Consider the following 25,772-nt stretch of genomic DNA (forward strand, 5'->3'; position numbering starts at 1 on the left):
AGGGCAAGAGCTGTAGCTGGATGGGCTCTTGAGCTACCATCTCTGTTCGTCGACAGGAATAGCAAGTCTGGATGCTTGCTAGGACTCTCCTGGCTCTGCCCCCTGGAGTGTTGACAAGACCAGTTACGCTTCTTGACTCTGTGTCTCTCGCTACCATGAGATGAGGAGGACTGGCCAGCTCTTGTGCAAGCAGAGCGTTCCATGCGATGCGGCCTCTGAATCCTCTCTTCCCTTGACAAATCCAGTGCTGTATCACAGGGGTCTTTAATATCCTGCATGAGGTGGCCCTGATCAAGCTATCAACCTGTCCACTGAACTCAGGGAGTGAGGCTTGACGCTCACCTCAATTGCTGTCAACCTGTCAGGTGAATCACAGTCATTAGCATTTTTTTTGGCTCTTTTCGCAGTCACCGGATATCTGATTGTGTCTTAATCAATTATCAGATGATAGAACAAAATCAACGAACAATAAATCATGCATACCTACCTAGTAAGGCTTAATAAGGTACATCTATTGCCAACCCGGTCAGACTGGAAAAGCTTGTTAGGCTAACTCAACTGGGCACGAGCCTAGAACAGCAATTACGCAGTCAAAGCTCTTGCAAACCAGTGAGAAGTCAGCTTGAACTCCCCAACAAAAGCAATTAATAAATTAACCTTAAAGAGTGCTTTATAGATTTCTAAATCAAAGATGTAATTTGGTCATGTGCCATCCTATACCCACAGCAAAAAGTAGCAACATCTAACAAAACAGTGAGAAGGCCTTGAGCCTGTATGTTCAGCGTTTTTCACATCAATTGGGAGATGACAGAACTACCCAATTTACTATGGTAAATCAAATGCCCCCCCGGTAGATGTATACGTAGACAAATATTTCATGTACATTTACTGTAACATATATCTATATATATATATATATATATATATACATTATTCTACTAAGAAAAACCTCAGTTGGGATTTTAAAGACCTAAAAGGTATTTAAATGAAATCAAAGGGATATGGTGGTTGGAGGCATAGCCATTACCGACTCCACAGCACATGAAGCTAAAGCTATGCTTTGCATTGTTCTCCATAGTTACTCTGTCAAAGACGCAACTGACAGTCTGTCTTTTGTGTTTTGCACAGCAACCCATTTCCAGGCAACTGACCTCTTCTTACTGTTTGATTTCTTTTTGCCAGAAATTGGATAACCTTGTCCTCTTCCTCTTCCTCAGAGTGTTGGGTGATTGAACAGTACTCATATGTTTTGGATTTGTGTGTTTCTTTATGTCCCAGATGGAGATGCCAGGGCCTCCAGGAGGTCTTGGGGTGACTGGCACAGTGAAGAGGAGGAGGTGGGGGCGCTTACGGCAGCAATGGAAGCTCCTGGGCTTGTTTGAGATCGATCAGCAGCATGAGTTTTACAGCCTGACCTGCATGATGAAGGAGGGCTTGGCAGCAGCCATCCAAAACACCATTGACAACCCACCTACAGTGAGTACCAGTCAGGAGAGGTAGCATTTAAATCCTCTATCTGCCACCACAATAACACCATATTCACCCCAATATCTTGCATTGTTGAGCATTAAGTTTTGAAACTAAATCTCACATGCAGTTTTATAGAGTTGCCTGCTTCTTCCTTGTGAGTAAAGATCTCACAGTTGCTGTTGTAATGTTTATCTTTAAAAAAAATCTTGCAAGGTCTTAGGCAGGGCAACTCTTGTGCTTTCCTCATAAAGAAACATTTACTTTCCTTTATATGGGTGTATTAGCCTGTACATTAAGCTTTGGAAAAGTTTGGAAGGGACAGAATAGTACTTTGTAAATACTTATATATTATGTGCATACAATGATGAAACAATACAATGTAAATGCATTGCATTGTTTAGTCCCTGTATAGTATATTGTAAATGCAATATACTATAAAAAGGCTTATAAAAGAAGAGTTCCAACTTCTAGTATTGCTGAATGATGTTCCAATGTTTCCTGCAGTTTTTTTTCACAGAAACTGTTGTGTTTCATTGCGTGAAAGATAAGTAAGTTAAGATATGGTCATATAAGTCGGTACTTCATATCATATGCAAGAAGAAAATAAACCAGATGCTGAGTTTCCATACTATTGGGGCAGCAGGGTGGTGCAGTGAGTAGGGAGATTGCCCTTCAACTGGAGGTCCTGGGTTCCTACTGAAATGAATCCTTATCAGCTCCAGGCTGCTGTTCTGTAGCTGAGTCTGACCTACCAGTGAAAGGGGGCAAGAGAAAAGACAGTTTCCCTACAGGGATCAATAATGTATCACATTATTAGAATTTGTGGAGTTATGTTCATGTCTCTGTGAAAATTGATAGTAGTAGTTGTAGTGGTAGTAGTAGTAGTGGTAGAAGTAGTAGTGGTAGTAGTAGCAATAGTACTAGTAGCAGTAGTGGTAGTAGTAAGTAAGTAAAACTTTATTTATATAGCACTTTTTTAAACACAAATTACAAAGTGCTTCAAAGAAACAGTAAAAACACATACACATAAAGTACAGCGCAGCCTAAGTATTATAAAAGGCCAGCCTATACAAATGTGTTTTTAGGCACTGCTTAAAACAATCAACAGACTCAGCTGATGTGATAGTTAAGGGGAGACGGTTCCAGAGTGTGGGAGCTAAAACAGCAAAGACACTGATACCTTCAGCACTGATACTTGCATCTCTGGCTCTGTAGTTTGGTCTATGGAGCGCTCTGTATCTTCAGTTCAGGAGAGTTTGTTGTCCATTTTCACAGATCCATGCCGGCAGTAGACATAATGTGCTTGGCTGTTGTTGTAACTGCATAGGATTCTTCGACATCAATAGAGCTGGCATACGCATACAGAGTTCCTCTTATTGTCTCTATCTGGGTACTCCGATTCATACTGTTCTGTTTGCTGATGGTAGCTGCGAGCAGGAAGGGGCTTGGGGAAGCTCCAAACACCACTCTGGTCATTCTCAGCACACGCAGCTCCTCATCATCATCTGCATAGGTATAAAGGTGCTGTTAGTGACATAATCAGAACAGGTCTAGTCTATGTTGCTTAGTTGCTTGGTATGGAGACAATAGGACCGCAACAAACCTCTCCACTGTCTCCACTTAATTAGATATTCTTAATTTTCAGGGCGGTGGAACTACTACTGCAGCCCAGTTCCTTGAATGTTGTCTGGTGGAAAGTAGCAACAGAGATGTTAAAGGAAAATATATGGATCTCAAATTGCTCTGTCCTTTGGCAGCTCAAGCTTTTACCTCTGTCTCCCATAGGCAGTGGGACAAGAGTGTAACCTGCTCCCTATTCTGTAATGCCATTCTGATTTATAGTTCCATTGAAAATGAATTGTAAAGGATGAAGGAAGCAATGTTAAGCAAAGTATTCAGGATGATTTCTTTGGGATAAGGACACATTTTCTGGTTTGCACAGATATATAATACATACATACATACATACATACATACATACACACATACTGTATATATACTGCATATAGAATAATAATTGCACAGATATAAAAACAAGTAAATTTGTAGAATATGACATAATCAAGTAGTGCATGTAGCCCAGTTAATTTCTGATGTCTCTGTCACCCTCCGCAAAGCTGAAAAGGGGAAATGTGCTCTAAACAAGAACCTTAAAAAAGTGAGTGGTATGCAGTGTCAACCGCGCTGCTGCTGCCATGCTGAATGAAAAGTCACAAGGCAGTTAAACACACAACCATGTGCTGCTGGTCCGCCCTAATCCCAGTTAAACATAGTTAGCTGACTCAGCAGTTTGATGCATGACTGTCCTGTCTGTTGTCTCATACTTGTAGAGTCCCAAAAACACACACACACACACACACATACGCACACACAGAGTAACATATATACACTGCCCAAGTGGTAAAACAACATTTTTCTTAATTTGCAGTTTTCCATGCCTCAGAATTGACCCACACTCTGTAACTCCTAAACTCAGTATAGCAATTCCTTGAAAGAATTATTTCCTTTTCTTATTCTTAATGGCATCTGTTTTCTTTCTCCAATCCTAGAATGAACTATCAGATGATGATTTCAGACTGGAGGTCACTCAAATCCATAAGGTATTTTGATGTGTCTGCATCCTCAAGGAGCAAATAACATGAATGAATTCAATTCTTGTGCTAAGTGTTTATGCCTGCTTATTTGCATGTGTGTGTGTGTGTGTGTGTGTGTGTGTGTGTGTAGGATTTTACAATGGAGACGTTTGCAGGCCCGGTGTTTGCCAGCCTGCGAGTCTCACTAGGTATGACAGAGCCAGAGTATCAGAAGTCGCTCTGCTCTGAAAATTGCTACCTCCAATTCATCAGCAACTCCAAGAGCAAGGCAGATTTCTTTCTAACGTGAGTCACCCTGCTGTCACCCCTGGTCACACACACACACACACACACAGACACACACACACACACGTAACAGAGATGAAGAACTACACCAAGTTTTTAATAGATTGTCCCATCGGTCAACTTCCCTGTTAAGTGATGAGACACCAAAATCACCCATGTGTCCCCGGTCGTTGGCTCTGCTGCTCCATGCTAACACTTTAGCATTCACTGTGCTGAGTGATAGTAGGCGACTAGCATTATCTCAAAAGTCAGAAAATGAGAACTTGTAGCAGCTCTAAAGCTAAATGATGAATAATTTTAAATCATATGCAGCTAAATTTGGCAGTTTTGTGTAAGAGATTAGTAAAATTGACACAAAATATGCTACAAATTAACATCCTGTTTTGAACTGCCAGGGACTACTTTCCGAGGTGGGTGATGGGACTGTGTACAGCTATTAATCACTGCGCAGCGGATGAATATGTGGTTGCTCACATGAAATAGTTCCAAAAATAATCTGTGGTTACATCAGCTATATTGAGTTACTAATATTTCATTTTTAAAATGGATTAATCTACAGGCCGTCTAATAAAAACTAACAACTTTTTTGTACTGAACGGTCAGTCTTTTTACTTAGATAAAGTCGGTATACAGCAGAGCCAATGATCTACAATTTCCCAAAAACTTGGTGTGTTCCTTTAAACTTAGTTAGCTTTTGAAATTCATCAATCAGTTGGTAACAAGCCAACACTGGCTACATTAACAACAGACAAAATGCTCCCACAATATGACCTTTAGTAAACTCCAACTAACTTCTGCTCAGACAAAATAAGAAAATATAATAGAAATAAGAATAGAACAAATGTGGGGTGTCAAACATAACGCTACTGACAATTACTATAACATTTTAAGTAGAAATATAATAATATGCAAAAAAATGAATTACAGCATTATCAGGCTGTGAGAAATAATACACCATACTAAAATGAACATAAACATATTGAAATATATCTATAAAAAATGAAATGTATGCAGTATGAAATCAGTGAAAAATAGATTCTATGTGAAAACTTGCATAGCGCATCAGGTTTTCAAACCAACTTCACAGGTGATCATGGGTTGGGAAAGACAGTGGAACAAATATACTTTTAGTATCACAACTGTGAGTTAAATATCAATTTAGTAAAATCTAAGCACTTTGATTGTAAAAGGTGCTGATGTTTGTCCTGTTCTGTATTTATGTTATATGTTACCAGTGAAATTTGTATCAAATAACTTAAAGTGATTCAAAACATATTTCAAACATCAAAGAATTCTTGAAGGGTCCAAATCACTGGGGATATCAGGTAGAACTGGATGGAGAGATAGTATTGATATTATAGATCTACTCACTCTGTGCTTTTGAATTTCTAGGAATGATAAGCGCTTCTTTTTAAAGACCCAGAACAAAAGAGAGATCCGATTCCTTCTGGCCAACCTGAAAATCTACATGGAGCATCTAAGGAAATATCCCCATTCACTCCTGGTCAAGTTCCTAGGTATAAACACGCACACACACACACACACACACACACATTGACAAATTGTATTTGACTAGGATACCATGTACCTAAACAAAACAAAGAGTGAACAAGGACTAAAATTAGATTTTGATTACTATTATTCTTGTGTGAACATGAGCATATGTTAGTAATGCATGCCTTTTTTATATATATATTTTTATGATTTTATTTAAGTATTTGCTGGACCTGAGGAAGGCCGGCCTAGAGGTGAAGGAGGGGGTTATTGACACAGGGTGTGTGATGTGGAGGTCTCAGGGCTGCTAGGGAACTTCCTGATACAGCCACTAGGGGGTGTCACAGTTAATTGATCCCTGATCATTGATCCTGGATCACAGTGGTCCAGGTCAGCCAGTGATCCCTGATCTTATTCCTCAATTTTTGCAATTACCACACTCAAAGCCCCTGAATTTGAAAGGGAGTGTTCAGCTCATGAATGAACGCCCAGTAGTTTGTAATGATGTAGTAATCTGACTTGCAATGCTCTTTCATTACTGACATTTGGTTGAGTGATTTCAAATTATTTATAATGTTACATAGATACTAAAATATTCCCCACCTGCAGTACCACATGAACAATGAGGAAAACTGCTTTCCCAGAATTTGAGCGGCAGAATCTGATTGCCTTTTGAATAATAACATATTTCCTACTTTGACTTCAGTTTGACTTTAAAGGAGCTGTTGTGATTTTAGTGTGTTAAAAACACTGTGCACTAGACTGAGTGAGCTATCAATGTTTTTTTTCAAGGTGTCCACAGGATCAAAATCCCCCACAAGCGGAAGGTACTGATCAAATTTTATAATTTTTTCTATGCAGCACTTTGATTATTGGAGTTTGCATCATTTCATAAAACACATTTCCTTTCTTCCCTTGTCCTTTGCAGAAATACTTTATTGTTATGCAAAGCGTTTTTTATCCAGATGATCGAATCAATGCCAGGTAAGCCTTTTGTATATAACAGGGTGAAATAATGTTAAAGCCATGCACTGAAAAGCATGGTTTACAGACATACCACACATATGAATAATCTGATGATCAGCAAATGATTTAATTTACAACACAACATGCTACACCTGGTGTGATGGACCGAGCAAGCAGGCACGAGGACACAAAATAGAGTGAAAAAGATTAAGGGTTTTATTTACCCCCAAAAAAGGCAAAAGGGTAACAAAACCAGTTGTGAATTACAAAAAAAATATTGAAAACCCAAAATATAATGCAGGCAACTAAACAGAAAAATGTAACTGAACAGAAACAAAAGCCTATTCACAAATGGCAAACTGAGGGTATATATAGACCTGGCCAGGTACATTACACAAAAAGGGGGATGATTAATTACATTTACAAACAAAAGATGACTACATTCAAATCAATTTAACATAAGTAATTAACTAACTTAATATAAAGACATTTGTATTTAAATGAAGTAACAATCAGTTTTTTACTACAAAATAAATACATGTACACAACTAAAACAAAGGTAACACCCCCCCTGTTCGGGAGCACTTGGTTTAACCCCTCTTCCGGTACAATAGCGCGTTCCAAATGTTCAGTGCATCTTGACAGTTTGGATGCCGGCGGACATGCAAGTAGGTGGAAGAGAGTTGTAAGTTGCATATGCAAAGCAATTAACAGCAAAATGATAACATGTTTAACTAAAATGCGTGCACTCAACATGTAATATCAATAATGCTTATAAAGTGAGTTGAGTATGTTGCTGAAACAAAACCTGTGTGTCATGTCGTTTTGTGGTTTGTGTATGTGTACTGTGAATGTAAACGTGCCATAAACTAACCAAACGTGAACAAAGGAAAAGAGGTGAGGTAAGGGAGTGAGATGGGATTGTACTGACACTTTTATGTGCGGCGATTTGGTTCAGCCGTCACACCTGGGGAAGTTTAAATTAAGTTTAATTGGATGCAAATCCCTTGGAAAAAACATGCATGTGTTTTTTCTGTAACAGATTTACGTCCATGCGCTCTAAAAGGCATTGTAGGTCTACTGTTCCAACATTTAATGGATATACAGTATAGATGAGCCTCAGTGCAGCTGGACTGGTTTTAAGGACTCAATTAGCATGGCTTTAAAAACACAGTATCCTTGTAGGTGTCAAGTATAGCCCCTTGGTATGATTTGATCCTAAAAGTGAGGTGTGTGTTGTGTTCCCAGGTATGACATTAAGGGCTGTGAGGTGAGCCGCTGGACAGAGCCTGCCCCAGAGGGGAGCCAAGTTATTGTGGTTCTCAAAGACCTCAACTTCGAAGGCCAGTACATCACTCTGGGTAAGGAAACAGTGTGTGATATTTATGTTTTGTATGGTCATACGTATGTGCTCTCCAGTAACATCCATTTCCATTTCCTATGAACCAGATGCTACTGTGCAATATTTTATTAAAGGTCCCATATCATGTAAAACAGGATTCCCCTTGCCTCTGTGATTATAAAGAAGTTGGCTGTGCTATCTAAACATGGTGAAAGTATCAAAACGCACGGTCGCCAACTAAATCCACTCAATCCGTATTAGAAAAGCGAGCCTCTAAACGAGCCGTTTGGACTTCCGTAACTTTGTGGCGTCACAAAGGTTCGCTCATTATCATTTTTGTAAGAAATAATAGACTAACAAAGTGTTTTTTTCAAAGCGGTTGAGCGGTTGTCATTGTTTATTACCGGAGAGTTTTCCCTACCTGTAGCTGCTGGGCTGCGGTGTCTCACGTTTCACTCTTGAAACGGTTAGCCAATCAGAACAGAGGGTCATTAATATTAATGAGCCTTAAAGACACAGCGACAGAAACAGCCTGTTCTTGGTAAGGCTCAGAGAGATGCTGGAAAATAAACGTGTAAAAATGGATTGAGAGTGTTTTTGGTACATGACACCACACACACAGCTTTGAATGGACCTCAAGACAGAAAATAAAACGCTGGAAAGTGTAGAATATGGGACCTTTAACATTATTGACGGTAACACAAATGTGTGAACCACTTATATTTACATGGTTGTGATTCAAATTATGTTTTATGTCTGTGACAGTGGAATGGCAGAATAGCATAATGTAACACTATGGTGGGTAGAATGGTACAAAACCAAACCCCTTAATTTTATCCCTGAAATGTCCTTAATTTCTACATTAACATTAATTGTCCATTAAAAATAACATAGCCTTAATAAAGTAAGGTTAGTACCATGGGTTTATAAGGGATTTATTCATGGGTTGATTCACAGAGACACTAGTAATTAAAGAGTAACTAAACCAAACCGAAATCTTTGAAGCCTGACACTGAACTGGCCGTCTGCCATTGGCTGGTGCCAGGTGATGTCACCCTCTATAGAGTACAACAGGTGGTGACATCACCTGGCACCAAAGACCAGCCAATGGCAGATGGCCACTTCAGTACCCTACTTTTCACCATTAGGTGTCAGTCTTCACCAAAGATTTAGATTTGGGGTTTAGTTATTCTTTAAAGGATTCTTCATGCCTTTTGTGCATGGTTTACAGGATTATTAAGTGGAAATTCCTGTCTCCCTGAATTTTTCATTAAATTCGAAAGCAACGATCAAATAAGCTAAGTGTACAACACATTAGGAACACCCACCTGTTACTGAAAGCTTGTATTCATTGGAGTATGGATTCTACTAAGCGCCAAAAGCAATCTATGTCATGCATTCGATGAGCTCCTTTTGTCCGCACCAGACTCTAAGCATCTTATCTCCCAATGTGTTGATCTGAAACATATTAAGGAGGCCGGGGTAAAGGAATTGAACTCTGAATTGTCCAATGAGATCTGGAAGGAGGCATTATCCCGTATCCAAGTGATCCACAGATTTTATTAAGTCAATTTTATCCTTCAGTGTCTCAATTATGTAATAGATGTAAATCAGTAGGGTCACTGTCACATCTATTCTGTTTTTGTCCTGTGTTGTACTCATTTTGGTCAAGTATATTTTAATGGTTTTCCACAGAACCTGATTTTTAAAGACTGTAAATCACTTAGCCCACCTTGTTTTGAAAATGGCTGATTGAGATTGTTTTGGTTATACAAAACAACAAACAAACTGACTTCCTGGACTGTGTTACAGCAAAATTCCATGTAGTTATTTGTCACTTGACCTCCATCAAAACCAGAATATAAACTAATCACCAAGACCGTATGCAGCTGGACGAGTTTGTAGTGTTGGATATTTAATGAGGCCACGAAAACAGACTGAAAACTGACATTTAAACCTGCAATAAGCGATTTCAGACCCTGTAACCAATCCTGACACTAACGTGTGCTATGTGGAGATTTCCGTGAGACGTAATGATATAAACAACAGCCACACACGCAGACCAGCTGTGTTGCTGTTTTCACCTCTTTCCTAAAGCTTGTTTGGCCCGAGTCGTAGCTCCTTTTTTAAAAAACTAGCTTGTCTCCTCCCTCGCTGTTTGAAAGCATTGCTCTCATCCTCCCATTCCTGAAAGAAATTCTGGTAATTGCGGAATCGAGTGAAGTTGTTAAACTAGTAAACTTGCTACCTGCCTCTTCACTTGTCATTGTGGGACATGTAACCTTCAGCGGGAGAAAGATCTGGCAAAGAGAGACCGGTGACATTTCTCTGTAGGTACTAGGGATGCAAATTGTAATAATTTTCCTTAATCGATCATCTGTCACGTTAATGACCAATTAATCGATTTATCATTATGTAAAAAACAGCTTTTGACATAGAAAATAGAAAATACAAAATGTGTTTTTTTTACACCTGTCTTTAGGCCTACTCAACAAGTTAATCAACCAAGCATAATTCAAACGGGTCGGGATTAAAAAATCCAGACTCCCGACAACGGACCTCTGTGTTTCCCACAGGCTGAAACTTTTCTTTGTTTAGGGTTAATTACTTGTCTTTACATTGTGTCCAATGGAACCCAACTGGTGGAATATGCAGTGAAGTCTGCACTGCACTCATGTTAACTTTCTGAGTGTTCAGCAGTGTTAGAATTGTCCGATTAAAAAGTATCATGTTACTCTTTACAAATACCGTTAACACATGTGAGTCTGGAGAAAATTTGGAATTTTAATGTTTTTTTACTAACATTTTCAAAACGGGAGACAGATTGTCAGATTGAGTACAGTGCTACTGCATCGCCAAATGACAGACATGACGTGAAAAATGACAAATAGCACATAGCCTACATTGTCGATTAATCAGTTAATATATGCTTGATCGACCAAATTCTTAACGGTGATTAATCAATCGTCGATTAATCATTAACATCCCTAGTAGGTGCGTTTATTTTAGCCATTAGCCTTTATGCACGGTTTGTCCTTAAGGGCTTCCGTCGCCCAGTAGCTTTGCTGTGTGTGTTTACAAAATGTGTTGTGGTTTCTGTCACCCTCTAGTGGTCAGAAAAAATCGCTTAGTGTAGCTTTAACACGTTTGTGAACAGATTCAACAACAGATCTCGCTTTTAAGACAATAAAGCATCCTGGGTCCTTCATGATTTTGCATTTCTATTCTTGGTTTACACTAAAATTAGTATTTAAAAATAAAAGTAGATCCGGTCTTCCAAACAAGAAGTATCTCTCCTAAATGCTATCCCTCCGCTATGTTCTCTTCTATCAATAAAAATGCTATTTGGTGAAATTATGTTCTAAAGCATTGGACCCACAGTCAGTGGGTCCAATGTTTTAGGTCCAGCAGCAGGATCTGTTGTTGAATCTGTTCACTAACGTGTTAAATGTCAGTTTTCAGTAGGGCTGAACAATTAATCAAAATTTTATCGAAATCGCAATATGGCCTACTGCAATTTTCAAATCGCAGGAGGCGCAATATTTGTTAAAGGCGAAATGTTTTGTCAAAATACCATTTTAAATTAAATATTGTCGTGCTGCAGAGATGTCCTGGCCTACACATCATATTCTACAGACTCAAGAAAACATCTTTGTTTGGTACAGATCCCCGCAAAAATCACACCATAATCATTTTAATAAGTTTTTCAATGAAAATGAGAATAATGATGTAAAAATTATCATTCCCTCTAATATCGCAAATTATATTGCAATTGCAATATCAGTCAAAACAATCGCAATTACATATTTTTTCAAAATCGTTCAGCCCTAGTTTTCAGGCTATTTTCGTGGCTCATTCAAATGAATGGGAAGTAAAAATCTGAACGCTACAAACTCGTCCAGCTGCATCTGATCTTGGTGATTAGTTTATATTCTGGTTTTCATGGTGGTCAAGAGCCAAATAACCCCCATGTTAAAACTAAGTGGAATATTGCTTTAAGTTGTAGTCAGTGGAAGTCAGTGTAGTTGTCTATATTTGTGCACTGTGAAAATTATTAAAATAAAACACTGTGAACTTTTGAACATTTATGCAACCTGTAATTTGAGATGCAGTGTATCATGAATTAAAAAAAAAAACTACAGGGATGCTGGTCTGTGTTGACTACAACACTTCCTTCAGCTGTCACGTTCAATCAAGTTGTGGATCTCTACTCCGAATGCCTGATTCCACTGGTGTTGAATTGGACTGAGATTTGGTGACTGGGCAGGATAGTGCCGTGTCACTTCACTTCTTGGACAATCCTTTGTACTACTGAGAAAAAGTCCATTCAGAGATGGATACAGATTCTACCAGAGAGCACGTTTGCCTTTGATGTTCAGATATCATCAACACATTAAAACACATTCAAATATTGCATTCAAATATTGCACCACTTCCATCGAACACGCAGGAAAGCACACCCCAGGCAATCACCACCACTGCCAGACCACAGTTTGGCATGTGATTGTGCATGATGAACGCATGTGGTTTTTTCCATGTCCTAGTCATCCCATTGGCATCAGTTCATCAGACCTGGAAATGTTTTTCCAAACCTCTAGCATCCAATGTTATCATTCCATAGCCCACTGCCACCACTTTTTTATTTATTACAGCGTATTCTGCTATGTGTCTCTTGGCTCTCATGTTGCACTGAACTGCCAGTTGACCGAATGTAGCTGTTTTCAACATCAGGTCCGCCGTTGGCTGGGTTTCCTTTGGGTGGTGAACAATTCTTTGTCGACACGGGAACCTGTTGAGCATCAAAAACCCTTTGCGGCCTTGCAGTTTTTGACAAACTCAAACTCATGAGTCATATCATAAACTGGAAATTCAAAGGAAATGAAATCTATTGGCTTGACCATTCACCCTCTGAATGGCTCACTTACAGTCCACACTAAATGTAGGCTTCAAAATCCTTTTTAAAGCTGTCTCCTCACCTTGATCTACCCTAACTGAAGTAGATTTTACAGGTGAAAATAAATTGGGTTTATTTGTAAGGCTAGATGGATGTGTAGCAGATTTCGTGCCACTTGGACTTATGGTGTAGAGTGTAGAGTGACATTATGTGTGGTGTGTGTGTATGTGAACAGACCAGCAGCGTCCCTGGCTCCTGCGACAGGTGGAGCTCGACACACACTTCCTCCAGAGGCTCAATGTGTTGGACTACAGTTTCCTCCTGGCCCATCAACCCTTACACCGCGATGAGCGCCACCAGTGTCTCTCCTTCGCCACTCTCATCATGAGAACCAAAAAGTCAGTACATTTATGGTCCTTCTTATATGTCCTTACACATTATATATTCACTGCCTGTCAAAAGTTTGGACACACCTGATTGAATGTACTATGTTTTTCATTCTCTTAAAGCCATTTTGATCTAAAGGCTTATGCTTAAATGCTTGAAATTAGTTTCTTAGACAAATATATTTAGTGAAGTTGATGCCTATGTATGAATTTCTTTCCAAAGCCTTTGCCTTTCCATCAAGTCAAAGGGCGGACTATCTTATATTTTAGATTCTTTTAACACTTTTTTGTTCACTGCACAATTCCATTTGTGTTATTTCATAGTTTTGATGTCTTTGCTATTATTGTCAAATATGGAAAATAGTAAAAATAAAGAAAAAATATAGCCGCAAGCGGCAATTTTGAGGTCCAAGCACAATTTGATAAGACAGACAGATAGACAAAACATTACAGAAGGTAGAAAGACACACAAAAACTGACAAGTTGTGAAGATCAGACATGCAGTCTATTAGTTATGGCTTAACACCGGCTTTTGTCTTGGCCTGTGACTCCTGTCAAGTTAGTCTTTTCATTGCAACCACATTGTTGGAGTTATTAACAATACCCAAACTTTCTATTGTTGTTCTTGATGACTAACGACTTTGGAAAGAACAAGTCTGGATTTGATCCCACAACCTTCCACATAAAAGGCTGATGCTTTACCGACTGAGCCAAACACCTGTTACAGGGTTACTGAGGAGAAGCTAACTAAAGGGAGAAGTATTGTGCAGCCTATGATTGACAGTGCTAATCACTTTATAGAACATTGTAGTGCTCTCCATTAACGAATAAAACAATACTAAGTCACATGGGCCAGAAAACTGCTGCTGCACTGCTCTCTGTGGGTTGAAAGGTCTGGCCAAGACCCAATCAGTGATGCCATTCAGGTATTTTGCCATTGACAGATGATGCCAAACTCCTGCGTTGAGTTTTCTGCACTGTGTGATTTAGTGTTGATTTACTTTTTATGAAACTTCAAAATGGTCACTTTGGTATGCCACAGTGGAGAAACAAAACACAGAGACAAGTGATAGGTCATAGGTGCTAGTCCAACCAATATTGAAAGCCTCAGAAAGGATATTATAACTGTATTAGTGCCCCACATTAATCAATTTACACATGGCTTTACAGACATCATCTTGACAGTCCAGACATTATTTGTATTTAGTTTGATGAAGATTGATCAAACTATCATGAACACTTCCATCTACCGTACGCTCAGTTTTCAAGTTATCATTATCATTTTTGGGCTGTTTACTAATTAAGGTATGACGATTTCAAAAATCATGTTGTTTTTTTCCTGTAACGTACGGTTTAGGAGGACAACACTGTGGGATCACAGTCAGTTTTTGCTATAAACAGAGGGGGGCGACTTCAGAATCGGGGGTAGGTACCAGTGTACGAAAGATTCATCTCACTTCAGCCGACATGTCCTGAAAATGTCATGATTTATCATGATTATCATGATTTTTAATACATTTTTGAAGCTACATTACAGCTACAACTTTAAAGATCACCCAGAGAAAATCCGCCCAGCAGTGCTGCATGAAGCCATCTAGTTTGTCCCAGTCCAGCCCCTGTGGTCGGGCAGGACCGGTGGTGGGAACATTTCTTGGCACACAGGAAGTGATATGTTTTACATATTAGGTAAACAAGCACTTAGTCCTGCACACAGACACACAGACACACACACACACATACTTTATCTCTCTCTTTCTCTCAACACACGCAAGCACTTGGTCCTAGCTCAACAATGAGACACAACCAGTCTTTCGCAATACATCTTGTATGTAGGACATACAATTGTCAAGCCTAGGTTTGCCCTGATATCCTGGTATTTCTAATAAATTGTTCCCAAATCCTGTCCTAAATCCACAGTGGTTGTGAGACATAACCCTCACTGTTTGATTAGCAAACAACAACAATTAGGCCTACTCAAAGACACACATTGAAAGTTAGCTCTGAGATGGAAAACATTAGCTAGCTAGCAAAAAATGTTGAACTCAAAATGTCTTAAGAGAAAAATCAGGTAACCCTTTAAATTACAGGCCGTTAATTACGCAGTAATGACTGGAAATAACTAAGTAATATCCAAGTAAAATAGATGTAATAACTAGTAATAGCATTACAATGACTGGTAATTACTGAGTAATATACAAGTAAAAAAGATGCTTTTTACCAGTAATTGTATTGTAATGACTAGTGGTTATTATTAGGTAATAGTGCTATACAAGACTGACTTACTGCTCTTACTGCCTAGTAATTACTGGTAATGGTAATATGTTGTCAGGTAATTACTGAGTAATATACAGGCCAAAACAGGGCTTTTACCAGTAGTTGTATTATAATGACTCGTTATTATTTAGTAGTAAATTGTATGTGTACATGGTAACATCTTATAAATTTCATCCTAATTTCCTCCCCATGGCCTGTAAAATGTAGTGGCCACTGCTTCCATGATATAGGCGAGTAGTTTTCCAACAATATAATAATATCTTTGACATTTCGGCAGAATTACCTTACCATGGCCTGTAAAATGGCCGCTGCTTCCATGATACAGGCGAGTAGTTTCATGATGATACATGATACAGGCGAGTAGTTTCATGATGATACATGATACAGGCGAGTAGTTTCAGAATAAGAAATAGTAACGTCTTTGTAGTTTCCCCATAATTTCCTCCGCATGGCCTGTAAAGTGTAGTGGGCACTGTTTCCTGGAAATATTTGGGTAGTTTCCAAATAATGAATACATGGTAACTACTAGGATATTTCATCATAATTACTTTACCATGGCCTGTAAAGTGTAGTGGGCGCTGTTTCCGCAATATAGCCGAGTAGTCTCTGAATAATAGTAACATCTTTGTGATGGCATTGGCATTTTTAAATTATGCATCAATTAGTTTGAGTCTTTGACCCCCACTTCTCCTATTACACCACAGTAGGTATTTCAGCAGGTACTACAATAAAAACAACTTTATTTATATTGTACTTTTTTAAACAAACATTTCAAAATGATTGAACAACGTTAGATTAAAAGAAGGAATAGATACATTAACAAACAGAAAAGGTAAATAGTGGTAGGTACTATAGTGTGTACTGTAGTAATTACTGTAGTAGCTCCTCTCATTGAGAATAATGACTGTATCTACTATAGGCACTGTGGTATTCCAAAACTGCAATGCCCTACAGTAACATACCATAACAGAGCAAATAGCACCTTATACAACAAATGTGACACATTTAAACGTTTAACAGTTAAAGGTTAAACGGTTAAAATCATACTACAATAGCATAAATTAACTGGACTTAAAAAAAAGAATTTTTTGATTGTAATTGAATTCAATTTCATTGGATTGAAAAAACTTACTAGGTAAGATCACTTGGAAAAGACTGAATAAACAGATCAAATAGAAAAGATCAAAACTGAACTAACTAAACAGAAAACATAACATCAACAGAAAAAATCATAACTGAGCAGATATAATTTGCTTAATAATTTGCCAGCCATGTAAACACAATAGAGACAATTAGAGAATGGAAGGGTTACAAACTCTTGCATTAAAACCCTTTTTAATCTGACAAATGAAAAGTGAAGCAGGGTTAAAATCTAGCTGTCTTTTCCTACTGTGGAACACTGCACTGGTTTTGGTATCAATTCCAAATCAATGTTGTTTAATTAGCTAAGATCAACAATCAATCTCACAAAATTATTTACACTCACTTTCAGGGTTGCCAACTGTTAACATACAATATATAACTACGCTAGTGCTTTTTTAGTGCCAGAGAGTGCTTTATGTTGAAAGTATACTGTAAGTGCAGTGGAGGAACTTTTATTTTGAAACTGCACCGGAAATAGTCTGTCGTTATCATTGCAACTTTACACTCATTAGCTAGCTAGCTCGTTAGCCAGCACTTCCAGATAACTCATAAAATCAGTACAGTAGTACTGATTACAATACAGAACACTCTTAGTTCTGGTGACGCCCCCCTGCGTTTTGGCAGTTTACCGCCAACCCCAGACACTGCAACATTTTATATTGTTTATCAATATTATATTTTGTATAATATGTATTGATATATTTATCAATATTATATTTTGCAATTTTCCCGTGAAATGATAAAGACTGAGAACAAGAGTTAGTAGAAGTAATTTGATGTACAGAGAGGAGCAGGGGTTGCGTTAACCGAATATTTTCCGTCACTGACGGAATTTTTTTAACAATGACGGAAAAATCTGAAGGCCGTCCGTCATTTTGACAGATTACACTGAGGGCGATCTACCCTACGTTAAGTAATTCACACGCAACACTGTCAATAACCACATGTAGACCACCTGTAGTAGACCCCCCTGTCCAGTTGGTGGCGAGTGTGCATATTAATTAGCTATTGTTTACTCATCTTGTCTTTGATCTCGCTCTCCTTGGAGCGCGTCTGTGACCACTACGGGTCACAGAGGGGTGCAGCAGCCGCGCCCCTGGTGTAGAAGGAGCGCATGCTGCGGGATTTCCTCCCGGTGAAGCGAGTGCTTGCAGGATCGGGAAATCCCACGTTCAGAGAGTCTTGCCGACTTCTGATCACTTCCCTGGGAGAAATGTTCCCCGACTTCAAAACTCTGGCTGAAGTGGCGCTGGTAATTCCAGTCTCCAGTGTGGCAGCAGAGCGCGGGTTCAGCCTTCAGAACAAAATTAAAACGGCCATGAGAAAGAAAACCTAATGACAATCGCCTCTGCAGCAATCTCCCTTGATGCGTTTGATTACGCTCAAGCGAGCACCCAGTTTAAGTCCATGCGGACCAGGAGGAAGGTTTGAGTTCAGGCTAGGCTACAGCAGGTCAATTGAGTTCAATTTAATTTCCTGTAAATGGTTTGTTCATATTTTAATTGTAATTGTCTAATTCTGTAAAATTGCATCGTTCATATTTGCCTGTTTAGGCACAATGGCCGCGGTGTTTAAGTGCCCTCCGCTGTCACTGCAGAAAAAAAAAATCATTCATCTGCTTTGTGTGTGTTGACATGAAAAGTGACCGCACGGTCAGTGCCTCTGTTTGTTCATCTTTTCTCTCTTACTAGTGCAGTGCCCGTTCGCGCTGCTGCTGCACAGAGCGCTGTTCGCTTGTTTATTCAAAGTTTATTAATATTGAACGTGTCGCGTGTCCAAATTGCACCAAATCTGACACTGCACGTCCTAGGGTCCCCAGCAATACACCCGCCAAGTGTGAAGTAGATCGGACGAACGGTTCTCGAGATATGCGAAGAACCCACAGACAGACAGACAGAGATTCCTTGCTTTATAGTATGATAAATGCATAATCTAAGTTTGTTCTTCTCTATATTAAATGTTATTGTGATCGATTGTTTTTGAAAATTAAATACTATTAAATAGGCTATGTCTCATTATCATTAAAAAAATGAAAATTAAAATGACGGGTAATAATAGATTATGACGGAATTTTTACGACCCTGTTCGTCAAAATGACGGACAACGAGAAAGTCTAATGCAACCACTGGAGAGGAGCAGTGCTCACATGAAGCTCAGGAGACGAAGGGGAAGGATGCCAAACTAGAGCGACTCTATAGCCTAGGACTCTATGTTTGATGTAGGTCTATACTCTAAATAAACGCCTACAGGTATGTTGATTCCACTTCTGTCCCTAAAGCACCGCTTATGCAGCTGTTCAAGAACAATGTTGGACCTTTTACACCGGCTGCCGTTGAGATTTTCAATTTCAATTTCTTGATTGCAGAATATTGCGCTTTTGTATTTCCATGGAATATCCAAACATGAATATCAACAATGCTGCTGAGCTCAACCCCGCCGTAGGCGTCCCATGGCTGCGGTATTGCGGTCATACGGTAACCGTCACTATGGTAACTTCTGCTTTGGAAAAGACCACTCGACAACTTATTGTCCTCAGATCAACTTTATCTAGGACTGGCAAAATACATATTCTCATACTCAGAGGCTTACACTGCTCCTGTCGTGGAGCGGAGGACAACACAAACCCGGGGAGGCGGAAACATAAACCCATGACCCCAGAAACCCCTGAGAACAGCATCTTTTTACAAACAGCTACCCCTAGTGGAAGCATGGCTATTTTACCATTATCCTAGTTAGTATTAACCCATTTATATAATGCTCACATTACAACACTTCTCCCCCTTTAAATTCCAACATTCCCAAATGTAAATGAACAATAACAGTGGTGACTTCAGCCTGCGCACACCTAAAACTTGTGCTAGAGTCCCAGCAACAGTTTATCAATACAAACACTTGGCAGATACAACAGTCAGTCTAACAACTGTCCCATCAAACATTCATCCTGTCTGGCGGTTTGCGAGTGCGCTGTGATCTGCGCAATACCTCCAGTGACCCAGTAGGCACCACTGGTGAGGGTGTTTTGGGTGGATCTGGTGTTGGGGGCATGAGCGGGGTCTGCGTGTCAGTGTGAGAAGGTCCATCCTTTTCCGGAAACACAGACACCTCTCCCTGTGAGTCTCTCTCTGGCACAGCCACTGGTGGACATGCTCCCACAGTAGCCTGCCCCACCATCGGACACTCCGCGGAACTGTCTGTCTCTGAGCCTGTATCATGACACATGGTCCTGATGTCTGCGGAAAACACGTCCATCAGTCAGCTTAACAACATAGGAGACTGGGCCACTCGGCCTAAGAATAACCCCAGGTAGCCATTGCTGGTTGTTGTTACTGCTGAAGTTTCTCACATAGACATTGTCATCAGGTTTTAACTGTCTCTCTCGTGCATGGCGATCATCTCCCTCCTGCTTTTCCTGCTTCCTCTCCACTTTTGCCTTCATGTCCGGGCGCAGCAGGTCCAATCTTGACTTGGGCCTACGCCCCATCAGTCGTAGTCTGCGGCGTGAGGCGGTATTTAAACAGGAAACGTGAAAGCCGAATGCTAAGCGTGTCCCCTGTCATCTGCTTCAGGCCTTTCTTCACTGTCTTAACAGCCCACTCAGCCAAACCATTTGAGGCTGGGTGAAAAGGAGCCGTCCGAATGTGATGAATGCCATTCTGTTGCATGAACTCACTGAACAGCTCACTGGTGAACGTCGGGCCATTATCAGTGACCAGAGAGTCAGGCAACCCGTGGACTGCAAACACTTGCCTGAGTTTGTCTATGGTTGTGTGGGCTGTGATGTTGCTCATGATATGGGCTTCTATCCATTTGGAGTGCGCATCCACCATTACCAGAAACATCTGCCCCATAAAGGGGCCAGCAAAGTCCAAATGTAGCCTAGACCAGGGGCGGTCCGGCCACTCCCATGGGTGCAAAAGGGCTGGAGGTGGCATGTTCTGATTGGTCTGACACTGCGTGCATGATTTTACCTTGTTCTCCAGATCATGATCCATTTTCAGCCACCAGACGTATGATCTTGCAAGGCTTTTCATCCGAGACACACCTGGATGAGTCTCATGTATTTCCTCCACAAGCTGTGAACGGCCAGGAGGAGGTACGTTGACCCTCGTACCCCAGAAGATGCAGCCATTCTGCAGACTCAGTTCTGTCTTGCATTTAGCATAAGGCCTCAGTTCCTCTTTTTCCACAACTCTGGGCCAACCTTGCAAAAGGAACGTCTTGACTTGGGACAGGACTGGGTCCCTCTCTGTCCACTGCTTGATCTGGGTCGCCTTTACAGGTGTCTCTGACAGCCTCTCCAATGAAAACACAGTCTCTGGAGGCACATATGTAGCAGCAGGTGTTGCTTGAGGATTTCCCTCACTAGGTTGAAGCCTGATATTCCGAAGACTGTGACAGTGGGGAAGTCGCATTAGTCACATTGAGTTGGGTCGGACATAGGCTGCTCTTTTTATTTTGATGAAAACCATGAATTATTCTGAAACCTGATGTCCCGTCTTTTATTTCAGTCTGCCAACTCACATAAACAGATTATTGAGAATGAATGCAAATATATATATACAGAGTTTAGTATGGTGTCTAGGCTCTGATCCTGTCACTCCCTGTGAGCATACACCTATCTAGCCTAGGAGAGCAGGGAGTGACAATAGGGAACTTCCCCCCCCCAGGGGAGACCTAGAATCAGAGCGTACAGGTGGATGCTGGGGTGGAGGTGGGGATGATGAAATTATGTATGGTTACTAGCAGCAGCAATACTGAGCAGCAGTAACCAGCAGTCTGAGCAGCGTAGCAGCAGCATGGCAATATGAAAGTGTGTTAGCAGGTGCGGGAAGCTTAAATACATGAGTTTCCGAGCAACATCACATAATTCTCTGCAGCTGGCTGCTATTGGAGTAGGAATCCAGCTAACTCAGTTAGCTAGCTTCATAGTATACCCCCTGGTTGACACTTACCCGGCTGTACAATTTGTTGTCAGGATGTCGCCTTTTTCAGCACGTACACCCATGCATCACAGAGTTTGCCTTCACACTTTGATGCTGGCTGGGTAAGACCTCTGCTCTGAACACACAAAACTCACCAGACATGTAATGTCTAATTTGTTGCACATCCCCACATACTACGTAATTTACAGCATCGAGAGATTTGTATGCTCGAAGACTGTTTTTTGTATATGCTAGGCTTTTCAATCAGATCCATATATGTCTGGCCACTGGATGGGTGGCCACTGGATGGGTGGCCACACATGTCTACAAGCCATTCATCAACTGAGATTGAATAAGGGTCCAGCAGTCATTCACCAGTACTTAAAACAAGTTTTTCTAAATAATCTGCGCAATTAGAGTCTGACAAACTAGCCAGGTACGCCATTGTTGTCCGTTTGTTTGCTGTTATCAGTGCGAAAATGACAGCCAAGTTGCTATAGCTATGATATTCACAGCGGCTTTTCTGCCCCTGAGCTGCGCACGCATCCTCGACTGTTTGTAAAAGGGAAACTCATCTTTAGACCGCCTTATTGAGAGGGGGGAGCTTGATAAGAATTGTTGTAGAAGAGTAGTGTGTGTATGCCTGAACTAGCTTTGCAGGCTTCGCTTCATTTGTTTTTTTCACTTCGCTTCAGACGTCAATGTGGGGCATCCATCCAAGAATGAGGGATGAGTCTAACCAAGGACTTATAAATGAAAAGCTGGCATGTCCAGACTAGGTTACTTGTTTCTATTTCTTCTATTTCCAAAACTGAAAAATGACATCCATTGGAAGAATGAGAGATAGGTCTAAACAAGGATTTGCTGGGACTAGATTAGTTACTATATGTTCAGCCAAAAAAGAAATGGAATCAACAAATAAGTAAATAAAGTTCTGCAAGGTTATGTGGAAATGAAGCATTGTTTATTCTTTTGTCTTAACAAAGGCAAATGGTTGGGACTTGGAGTAAATGATAGCCTATCACAGGCAGTGCATGTGTGTCTTTGGAGTGCTCTGCATCATCCCTGCGGTCTCGCAAAAACTGATAGGTCTATTCTTTTGTTATTAAATAGCACTAAAATAGACACATTTTACCTTTATGTTTTACCTTTTTATCGATTCTACATAATTCTACATATCATTTTTATTCTAATTCTAATTTGGTGTTGGGTACTATGGAATGGGGCCTGGCAGATGAACCATAATGTGCAAATCAGAGGGATGCACACATTTTTTACTATTTCAGAGGGTTTTTTATTACAAACACAGGAAACATCACACAGAAATGTGTGATGCACAAACAGAAAATAAATGACAGAAATATCAAGCATATACAAATGAACAATGAGATCCTGAGCATTTGCTTGAGCAGTCCAGGTAGTAAGGTGTAGTGTAAAGGTCTCAACCTCTACATGTCTGTTACGCACTTACCTGGCTTTAAGACATTCCCTGGCCTTTCTCCGACTGTTTCTATAGATTGGTCACTACAAGGTGACGGGGAAGGATTCCCACTGAACAGTACCACTCATACGCTTGACCGGTACCGTGTAATCGAGCGTGCTTGGCCAAGGCCAAGACGATTGTCCATATTGAAGAGTACTGTCCGTATGCGAGTTAGTGAGCTTCATTTAGACCATACAACATTGTTTAGACAAAATGAAAAACATGTTGGAAACTTGCTGTGTTGTGGATTGTACCTCCAACAAGTGTAAAAATCCTGATCTCCGGTTGTCAGAAACATTAGCACTTTACTGCTAGCTCCCCATCTAGCTATGAGTTGGTGGCTGATTGGACAGTGGAGTCTCATTCAAGTTGGCAGCATGGGTCAACAGGACTGCCATCAAAACCAAAATAATGAAGCATTTACTTATTATTTAGTATTTGTTCACTAAATTCAGTAAACAAATACTACTTTAACATGGGGGTTATTTGGCATATTCAACCACAGATCCCGCTACTGTGATGTTCAATTGGCTGTAGATCCAATGTTTTAGAACATCATTTTGCCAAATAGCGTTTTTATTGATAGAAGAGAACATAGTGGAGGGATACCATTTAGGAGAGATAGTTCCTGTTTGGGAGACTGGATCTACTTTTATTTATTTTTTTTAGGCATTTTTATGCTTTATTGACAGAGATAGTGTGAGAGAAAGACAGGAAGGTATGGGAGAGAGAGAGAGAGGGGAGGATATGAAGCAAATGACCGCGGGCCGGATTCGAACCCGGGTCGCTGCGGGAAGGACTGAGACTATGGTATCCACTCTACTCGGTGAGCCACTGGGGCGCCCCTACTTTTATTTTTAAATACTAATTTTAGTGTAAACGAAGAATAAAAATGCAAAATAAGGACAGACTCAGGACTGCTTTGTCGTCTTAAAAGCAGGATCTGTTGTTGAATCTGTTCACCAACGTGTTAAATGTCAGTTTTTAGTCTATTTTCTGGCCTCATTCAAATGAATGGGAAGTAAAAATGCTAACACTACAAACTCGTCCAGCTGCATCTGATCTTGGTGATTAGTTTATATTCTGGTTTTCATGGTGGTCAAGAGCCAAATAACCCCCATGCTAAAACTAAGTGGAATATTGCTTTAATGATCAAACTTCTCTGATGGAAACATGTAAAAACCCATTGACACCAACCAGTAGATTATCTATTATCATTGGCCCTTACTTTATTTTATTTGTTCTACTTTAATGAGTGCATTGTCCACTCCCCTTTGTAGTCATCTGTACTGAGACAGAAAACTGAGACAGAGAGAAAACTGATATGACAGAGTTTATCCAGTCAGTAATGAAGTACAAATTTACAATTATGTGTATCTTTTTAAGCGATCTTTATATCTCTGGATCTCAAGACCTTATTAGCATTACGTTTTACAATGCAGGTGTATCCTGATTTGTGTTTATTCAATCACATTCTTTTCCCCGTCTTTGTCTTTCTCGTTGTAGATCTGTAAACCCAGGCTCCAGCCCTATCCATGCAGGCCTAGCCACTGTCCCTGGGGCAGTCCCTGAGGACGACTCCACCTTACTGTTGTCAGAACCCGACGGCTGCTGTTTGAGGCAACCGCAGCCGGGAAATGCACCAAGCCCTGTCCAACCCTGCCTAGAGCATGCTGGGACAGACAGCGACTCAGCTGAGCTTCAGGACTTTAGGGCTCAAAACCGACGCCTGCTGCCCAACTTCAAGAACCCTCTGCACGTCATTGACGGGCCTGAGCATCGCTACTTCATTGGCATCATTGACATCTTCACTGTTTACAGTTTCAAGAAGAGGCTGGAGCATTTGTGGAAGAGGCTGAGACATCCACGCCAGACCTTCTCCACCGTCAGTCCCCCAGCTTATTGCCTTAGGCTCTGTCAGTGGGTACAGGACCATACCAAGTAGGCCCCTGAATGGAGGGAGAGGTAGAGCAGTGAGGATTGTCACCAGGTACAACTCTGAGCATGTATAAACAACCAAATGGGCAACCAAAGTCTACACACACACACACACACACACACACACACACACACACACACACACAAAAGCAAGATGGGAGGTGAAACGTCTTAGACATCAAGCCATGCTTATTCAAATCTGTTCTATGGTGCCAGTCCTTTCATCTCTCCACATGCTCTTACCATGACCCTCAAGTCATCATTTTACAGCAAAAATATTGACAGCACTGGATGCCTTCAACTTTTAAGTTTGTGATTGTCAAGGATGAAGCAAAAGATGGCCGTTTGAAGCATGCCACTAGTACAGATGATACAGCATCAAGGTATAGAAATAGTGCCAACCTGCAGCCTATCCAGTATCTCTTCATTTATCAAGACTTGTGCAGTGGAAAGGCAAGTTGAGAGCAAGTGGCCCATGAGTTTGCCATTAGTTTCATGTAAATATTTTCCAGTGGGAGGTTGTTGTTTCACCACTGATTGATTGTTGCTTTAAGATATCTAATTAGAATATCATGCTAGGA

The 25,772-nt window shown here is 40.4% G+C and overlaps 1 protein-coding gene across 1 annotated transcript; it reads left to right on the top strand.

The window, feature by feature from the left end:
• The first annotated feature begins 1,269 nt into the window (after positions 1-1,269).
• Positions 1,270-25,244, top strand: pip5kl1 (phosphatidylinositol-4-phosphate 5-kinase-like 1). Its single transcript, XM_071904279.2, has 9 exons — positions 1,270-1,476; positions 4,020-4,070; positions 4,195-4,349; positions 5,742-5,866; positions 6,636-6,670; positions 6,772-6,827; positions 8,058-8,170; positions 13,281-13,443; positions 24,760-25,244. The coding sequence occupies exons 1-9, from the start codon at positions 1,270-1,272 to the stop codon at positions 25,196-25,198; spliced, it is 1,344 nt and encodes a 447-aa protein (XP_071760380.2). The 3' UTR covers positions 25,199-25,244.
• Positions 25,245-25,772: the final 528 nt, after the last annotated feature.

Source organism: Centroberyx gerrardi, chromosome 2 (genome assembly GCF_048128805.1).
Source record: "Centroberyx gerrardi isolate f3 chromosome 2, fCenGer3.hap1.cur.20231027, whole genome shotgun sequence".
Classification (NCBI taxonomy): Eukaryota; Metazoa; Chordata; class Actinopteri; order Beryciformes; family Berycidae; genus Centroberyx; species Centroberyx gerrardi.

Bases quoted from the DNA above. Each gene is read 5' to 3' on its own strand.
- pip5kl1 (XM_071904279.2), top strand. From the start codon at position 1,270: ATGTCCCAGATGGAGATGCCAGGGCCTCCAGGAGGTCTTGGGGTGACT. The intron at 4,071-4,194 runs GTATTTTGATGT...GTGTGTGTGTAG, and splicing joins AGGTCACTCAAATCCATAAG to GATTTTACAATGGAGACGTT. The intron at 8,171-13,280 runs GTAAGGAAACAG...GTATGTGAACAG, and splicing joins AGGCCAGTACATCACTCTGG to ACCAGCAGCGTCCCTGGCTC.